At 36.8% G+C, this 8,197-nt stretch overlaps 2 protein-coding genes across 2 annotated transcripts; both read left to right on the forward strand.

The window, feature by feature from the left end:
- The first annotated feature begins 754 nt into the window (after window positions 1-754).
- apoa2 (apolipoprotein A-II) lies at window positions 755-2,544 on the forward strand. The gene is made up of 4 exons (XM_080897038.1): window positions 755-863; window positions 1,088-1,132; window positions 1,627-1,858; window positions 2,114-2,544. The coding sequence occupies exons 2-4, from the start codon at window positions 1,090-1,092 to the stop codon at window positions 2,268-2,270; spliced, it is 432 nt and encodes a 143-aa protein (XP_080753164.1). The 5' UTR covers window positions 755-863; window positions 1,088-1,089; the 3' UTR covers window positions 2,271-2,544.
- A 2,075-nt stretch (window positions 2,545-4,619) lies between these two features.
- Window positions 4,620-6,150, forward strand: apoc2 (apolipoprotein C-II). The gene is made up of 4 exons (XM_080896523.1): window positions 4,620-4,693; window positions 4,965-5,024; window positions 5,428-5,587; window positions 5,671-6,150. Exons 2-4 carry the CDS (start codon window positions 4,976-4,978, stop codon window positions 5,753-5,755), a joined length of 294 nt encoding a protein of 97 aa, XP_080752649.1. The 5' UTR covers window positions 4,620-4,693; window positions 4,965-4,975; the 3' UTR covers window positions 5,756-6,150.
- The last annotated feature ends 2,047 nt before the right edge of the window (window positions 6,151-8,197 follow it).

Consider the following 8,197-nt stretch of genomic DNA (forward strand, 5'->3'; position numbering starts at 1 on the left):
TGGTTGTTATTAAACAAAGAGCACACCAACTGAATCCGATTAACCAACATTTTGGTTTTGGTTTTAATCGAAGCTGAAAAGCTTGTCTTCTTGATTACGTGAGTACAAGTCACACACAGGTGCATTAATCGACAAGTAAAACAAATCTCAAGCATTAAATGGATGCATGTGGATATGTGAAAAATAAGGTTAAAAAGAAAAAGAAAACAGTGAGATGAAGGGTGAAGGAGAAACCTTTTTAAAACACTATTGAAAAGAGAACTGATCACATTGCTGGCAGGGTATTAGGGTGAAAGGTGAGGGCAGAATGCCCAGCAGCCATTGCTCAGTACAATGCGTTGGGGCAGGTTCTGAAAGTTTGACCTGTTGACCATTTGACACCAATATCTGAGTACACACTATAAAATCTGCTGTTAAAAAAGTGCTGATTATCAAGAGCCAATACAGTTAACATTATCTTTTGTCATAACAGATACAGACACACGAGCTGCTTTAGTTTTTTCTATAAAATGAGGTGTAATTGTTATGACATTCTGCAAACATGCAACTTCCACAGTGCCACAGTGCATCCTGCCATATGGATAAGGATAAACGTACATTTCAGAAAGATTACATAACAACTAAGCCATATTTCCACATTCTGTATTTAAAGATTGTCACATACACTGGACTTTGTGTAGGTGTATGTGTGTGTGTGTTTGCGTGCATGTGCATGCAAGCATGTGTGTGTATGCTCATCAGATGACGTTTGTTTGCAGTCCCCCCCTATATCTTCCTGTCCAGATGTGCGCTCTGAGTTACAGACAACTCGGTTTGAGAGAAGACTGTCACTTCTCGGATCTGTGCATCCAACGCAACAGCAGGTAATCCCTTTTTCTTCCTGCAGCTGCCCTTGCAGCTTCTCTTCTGCAACTACAGAGTAGATTTCACTAAAACAGCTTTTCGTGAAATATTTAGGAAATGCAGTTTTGCTTTAAATGTTAGCAATTTAATCACCTTGTTCATGATCTTAAGTTGATAAAATATGAAAACAATTCAATAAGTTGAAATGTGAATTTCATTTGCTTTTTCTTCTTTTGTCTTTCAGAAATGAATGCAAAATATGTTTTTGCACTGATCTTGGTGCTGCAGGGTAAGTCACCCTGTAAACCTTAAATGTTCTGTAACAGTTAAGTTAAATTGAGTTTGATGTGACTGTTTTTAATGATGTTTGATTGGCCCAGTCTAACATGCTTTTATTGCACTCAGGGATTTAATGAACACTGCGCCATGGATGAATATTGCATGTATTTATATGTAGCTGACATGCAACACAAGTGCTTAATTTTATAATATAGTGAGCTGCTGTAGCAGAAAAATTTCAAATGTAAATACTGACCAAGGAACTCTGATACTGAGAGTGAGGTGCCAAGATATGTGGGACAGTTTTTATTTGGCTTTTAAATAAAAATTTACACACTAACCCCCAAACAGTTTAGTGAAATTTCCCAGTGCAACAATTAATCTTTTTTGTTGTCTCTTTTTAACATGTGTATACACCAGTAATTATTGAATTTACTTGCAACTGTTTTAATAGTACTAGTTCTCATCTCTCTCTCTAAAAATCTCAACTCTGTTGCCTTCCAGTCTCTATGAGCCTGTGTGCACTTCCCGAACCATCGCCAGAAATGGTTGAGTTATATAACACCCACAAAGCCACATTCATGAAGAGACTGATGAATTTTTACAACAAGGTGCACGCTGCTGCCACTCCCGTTGTGGAGGGCTTACGTGACAATGAGCGTTCACAGGATGTCAGGGAATTTGCTGAAAATCTGCAGAGCAAGCCTGAGTACCAAGCCTTTGTGAAAGTTGCCTCGTAAGTTTTCACCTATAACTATCCTAGTAACGCTTAATGTTTCACAGGCGGCTCCAAAAGAAAATAAACCTTTGTAAGCTGCTAATGTCATTACTTGAAACATAATTTGCTATTAGATGCTACTTAATTAACATTTAGATTTCACAATTTCAGCACAAACACATACAGACAGTTTTTATGGTTTTGTTGATTTATTTGGTAAATTCTTTAATCATGGATACTTTTAAAATCATCCATTTTTCCTCTTTTCATCAGTGCTATCGGTCAGGAAGCAATTCCCTTAGTGGACAAGGCTCGTACAGCAGCACTGGGTGTCTATGAACACTACCTGCGCCCCCACATTGGCATCACCCTGGGCAGGGGCATTGACCACGCTAAATCAATCCTGGACGAAGTCCTGCCCGCTGAGTAAAGAAGACCAACTGGAGCAAACTGCCTCTCAGCAGCCCTTGTTAGATGATAGGTCATAGTAACTACACCGGAGAAGAAGAATACAAATACTATTCTTTGCCTCTTTTAAATCAAAATACTTGTCCAATCATGCAGAGTTAAAACCATGAAAAACATGTCAACACCACATATGCAAATTGAGCATGTACAGTATTTTATGTTTGAAACACTAACCAGAGTTTGTGTGTGACTGTGTATGTAATGTGGGCGTGTTCAATAAAATGAAGTGAAAACTCTGTGAAATATGTTTCTTCATATACACTCAGATCCTCTCCTGTTATGATACAAGGAAAAAGTTCTAGGCTTTGATAATTCTGTTATTTCATAATCTTCTAATGTATCTTTTAAAGTATGTATAGAGTTTTTTCATACATTTCATACTTTTAATTATGAAGAAAACACATTATTTATTACAACATAAATTTAAAAAGAAAACTCAATTAAACACCATGGGTTTATTTTTTACTCACTGTGGTTTTGCAGTGAGCTGTCCCCTTGATAAAACTGGAAATATAATGAAAAGCTGGTGCTTTAAACACAAGCTAATAATATCATTAATACCCTGAAATAAGTCAAACTCTGTCCCCTGAGTAGTGAATTTGTATAATCCCATATGAAAACTTTTTTTAGTGCCAGAAATACTGAAAACACATTATTAATGTGTCTTTTGTATCTTTACATAAATTGATTGTTAACCTAGAATTACTAAAGAGAACTGTACAATAATCTCAGACGTTTTTATTTGAATTAACTTTCCATAATTTGAATATTGATACAGGTTTCCTGTTGAATAGCACTTTGCAAGAACATGTGGAATATCTGCCTTATTCTACTCATATGAGCAGCAAACAAATACTCTTCCTGCGTTCACGGCATGATAGCAGAAATCACTGATTGAATTTATAATGCAATGATACACCAACGTTATTTTCAGCTACAGCAATAACCATGCCGAGATGAGCCATCACAGCGTTTATTCAGTTGGATTGAATCAAAAGTGCAAATTCTCAAACAGTTTGAACCCCACTGCTGCCCACAGCTGCACTCAACTGACCTGAGTTCTTGGGGTCGCACACAACATGACATGTGAGACTGGAACACATGATTGGATTGAATGTTTACTTAGGCCTCTATCAACATGTAGACATCGCAGGAGAAAGCTCTTAACTCAGTTTTTTTTTGTCACATTAACAATTATTCCCAGCACAAACTGAAATGTTTTTAAACCTGTCCCCTCGTGAATTCTGGCAAATTCTGTCTTCTCCAAAAAGAGATCTAACATCTCACAAATATTTCCGTAGGTCAGAATTTTATTTGAAATTGTTTCCTCATAAAATTGTTTTTACTCTGGCTAAAAAACAAACAAAAAAAAAAGAAGCATGTGACTGATATTGACAAAGCTGTCTGGACTCTGAATTCTGTTCACCAAATGTTCACCGATGGCAAGCAAGAAACTGTCACTTATTACCCAGAGCCACAATATTTACTTTAATATATAACCACAGCCTCAAGGCTAAAAAGACAGATTTTGTCTCAAGAATGAATATTATAATTATGTTATAATTATTAGGGAAAATAGGAAATAAAGAGCACATGAGAACAAAACAACATAACATGAACAGCCGGCTTTAGACTTGTATTTTCATTTCAAATTGAGAAGAATCAAGACGGGGATTCAATGTTTTCCGCATGTAACTGTGACCAAACTTCTCCTTTCCTGAAGGTTTTTGAAGAGACGAGTGGAAAGAGATTGTTTTTTGTTCTAAAAAAAACCTAAAATAAATAAATTCTTAAGAGTTTTCAATGCAACACCATATATTCATTAATGCGGCCTAACTGTTTCATAACCAGAATCAGTGTGGGTGACGTGTTCAGCACACTTTAGACTTTGGACCATTTTAAAAGGACTTGGGACTGTTGCAGTGTGTCATGAATGACTGAGTCTTGTTATACAAATCTAAAGTGCCTCCTTATGTAGACTGTGAACAGCGCAAGGAGTAACAGTCTGCTGATACTGACCTTATCAATGGAAAAGAATTGACTGGGCCACATTTATTTGTCAGTATTCTTCTACAATGCTGTTTTCAGTCTATACTATGAAAGTCACTCCTAACCACAGCTGTGCTACCACTGTTATAAGTACCTTGTCATGCTTTATTCACTATCCTTGTATTTGCATTATCCCAATATCTGCTTTATCAAGACACAATGATGAACCACTCCAAAAAAACGCACAGCTGACAGCAGTCCAGGTTTATCTCCCACAGAGTGCACTTTGGCTCTGAGAGCAACAAGTCACCACTTTTACACTCCTATATAAACAAGCTGGGCCGGCACTACCTCTTACTTTTTTTCTTTTCACAGTCACTTCTGAAGAGGAATAGAGTGAGTACCAACACTTTTGATTCATTTACTGAGCAGTTTTAAAATAGACGCATGCTGTTTCACTGTATATGAGAAAAAGCCAAAAGATGACCTAACCGTTTGGGAGATTTGGGGAGATCTTCTGTGTTTTAATGTTAGAAGTGGACTAAAACAACATATATGCACAGTTAATGTAACAAACACATCGGCTGGATGAGTGGGTAAATCTTGGACAATGTCTCACCCTAGTGGATGGAAAGAAGGAAGCTTCAAATGTTTTTTTTCCTCACAGATCCAAGGACCATGAATAAGCTGCTGGTCATCACTGTGCTTGTTGCACTTTTTGCACTCAGTAAGTTTGTCCTCAGAGAGTAAAACCAACAACACAAATATATAATATACCAGGAGGTTTTTATGAATCAGTGATAATAAAACTTTAAGCTTTTCAATCCTAACCTGTTTGTAACATAAGCGAGATCTCTACAGAGTAATAATGAGCACATTCAGTTCAAGAAAATGGATACAAACCAGATGACTAAATGATATGTTTTTGTTTTTCATTTTGGTTAAAACTGAAATTCACATCACATATTCTGATATAGAAAAGCTATTGAATGCATTGACATACCATCTTTAGCAGGAAATGAAGTTTTGTTTTAAGTGAAGACATTAGGGTGAAAGACTTTTCTTCTTCTCTGTCTTTTTTGCCTCTCGTGTCTTTAACCCTCTAACTAATGTGGCCTGTTTTTGCATAGGTGCTGAAAGCTTCCGTGTGCCGAGGCAGGTTGATGAGGAAGAGCAAGGGACCATCACAAAAATAACAGATACTGTCAAGTCCTATTATGCAGGTGCGGTCAACACTGCCAGTGATTACCTGGAACAGATCAAAGGCCTGAAGCTGGAGGAGAAGGCAAAGTAAGACATTTTGATATTAAGATGAATTCAAAAAAACTTTCATTTTAATCTATAACTGCTCTCATTCTGTGTTTTTACCACAGGAATCTTTACACTGAAACTTCCAACATTATGAGCACCTATCTTGGCATTGCACAGGACCAGCTTTACCATATTTTTCACCATTAATAGTGAAAAAAAAGTTATCCAATGACCTCCACAACGTTACATGGTTGTGTAAGGACTTTCAACCTACACAAGAAAGGTTCAGAATTCATTTTACATTCTGTCCTTGGCGATACTCTCCCCACACGCAAGTGTCAAACTCTCTAACACAATGGACGAGGTGCATTTTGTAGCACTTTCTCAATCCACTGCATTGGAGGTAAATAATGATAACCACCCAATGGGGACTTTAGCCCTTTGAAAAACAACTAAGAGCTTGGAATGAGAAAATGGACATGAGAATTTGGCAAGCACAAGAAAGGGAGCATTTTAAGATCTGCTACCACCATGGCATCTCTGAATAAATTTTCAGTTTGTTATATCTTGAAATAAAATATTTATACTGAAAAAAACATAAACAGGTGTCTGTGGTTGGTACATGGTATTTTTGTGAAGTGTTTGATGTAGTAAATTCAGCCCATTTTGCCCCCGTCTGTTTGTGTAAGATCGGTGTCATCTTTCAACTCAGTGATGCAAAAGGTCGTGATTTTGTCTGAACGAATCTGCAGTGAGACACGAGACTTTTATCGGCTCAGGCAGCACAAGAACAGAGGCTTCTGTTGTAATTAATAATGGATGAAAAGAAACAACATGCAAAATGTGAGCGGCGGGAAATTGACAGAGATGAATAAACAACAAAGACTCTGAAGTTTGTTTTATGGATACTGACAATCAGTGATGCAAGAGCAAGTGATTTTTAATTAATGCACAAATCTACAACATGCGGCTTCTTCTGAAGCTATTACCAACAGAAACAAACCAAGCAAAAAAAAATCTGCTTTAAAGAATCTTGTCTTGTGTAGTCGTTGCAAAGGATCTAAACTGCATCAGAGAAGCACAGAACAAATTACACATTTGTGTGGGTTTTAAGGACTACAGTGATCCAACACTACCACTCCTGGTTCATCTACAATGACTATAATCACTGGAACAAAAAGAATAGACAAATATTAATATTAAAATAATGGTTTCAGATCCTTGAGTTGCAACTGAACATGCATACAGATCTGTCCAGAGTGGAGGAGCTTGAAAGGAGCTGCATTCTGCAGTGTTTTCTCCTCTATCCATTAGTTTTCTTAACCTTCTTGTCCAATTGAGGCTCACATAATGGGAGCAGCCTATCATAGGTGACATAAGGTGAAGGCAGGTGACAGTCTGGACAGGTTGCCAGTCAATTGCAGGGTTATTAACACATAGAAACGAGCAGTGATTCCCAGCAGAATTTACAATCTCCAATTAGCCTAACACACATGTCTCTGGACTGTGCAAGGAAGCTGAAGTACTCAATGAGAATTCATGCAGGCACAGGCAGAACATGCAAACTCCTCACAGAAAGGCCCCGGCTGGCTGGTGGCTTCAAATGCAGGAACTTCAATTCCAGCTTTTATTTGGAAAAAATCTGTTTCCACTTGCTTTAAACATGTATTGATAATTAAAATGCATATCAAATGTTTGTATGTCAAACAAAAAAAAAAGTCAACTGTACCTATTAATTAAACATCAGACAGCTGAATAACACTGACCATATTGAATACCTCTAAAGCTGTTTTATAATGTCTGCAAAACATACATTCACATTTCATCAGTCAGTGATTTGCTTGCCTGGAATGTTGATTTTTTTCCACAAAACAAAGTTCATGAAACATTAACAAGCTGTGTGAGATCTCCATCTTTTAGATTTTTATAAATATCTACACATGATCATGTTATTAACTGATAAAACAAATCTGATATCTTTTTATAGACTTAAAGGACAAAATAAAATTATAAACACATTTTGTTTTCCCAAGAGGCCATGCAGTATTTTAAGGGTTTTGAAATGATATGATAAATATTCCATTTATAAACAGAAGCGGGAATCCAGTCGTATTGTCTTTTTTTTTTTTTTTACTTTTTCTTTTTTTTTATTACTTCTTGTACTATTGCAAAAGCTTTTCCCATTTATCTATGACACCACTGACCGCTATAGAGTCCACTTAGCATGGCCTAACCTTAAAAAATGGCTTTAATATTGCCCACTGAGCCAAAAGAGCCTGTCCTGCAGGTCTTGTATGTTATAAAAGATATTAACTTGACCAAAGAACACAAAAACTGTAACTAGAATCTGTTACATCTGAATAAAAAATGTGATAAACCACAGGCAAGAGTCTTTTTATGGTTTTCAGGAAAGCAACAAATTGGCACAGGAAGGAAAGTATATCACCCTAAATGAACTGATAACATTGTTACAAAGGTTACAGCTGAGCAGGAAGTGGTGCTGGAAAGTGATAAAGCAGTCTGTTCCTCCAACTGAACCCTAAAAAGCTTGCAGATATATAAAAAAATAAAATAAGGACTGATCAAAGTGCCTATACAGGAGAAAACTGCAAAGAATATGTATAGCATGAATCTTCCCTTGTGGTCATT

The sequence above is a fragment of the Rhamphochromis sp. 'chilingali' genome (genome assembly GCF_963969265.1).
Source record: "Rhamphochromis sp. 'chilingali' genome assembly, chromosome: 11".
NCBI lineage: Eukaryota > Metazoa > Chordata > Actinopteri > Cichliformes > Cichlidae > Rhamphochromis > Rhamphochromis sp. 'chilingali'.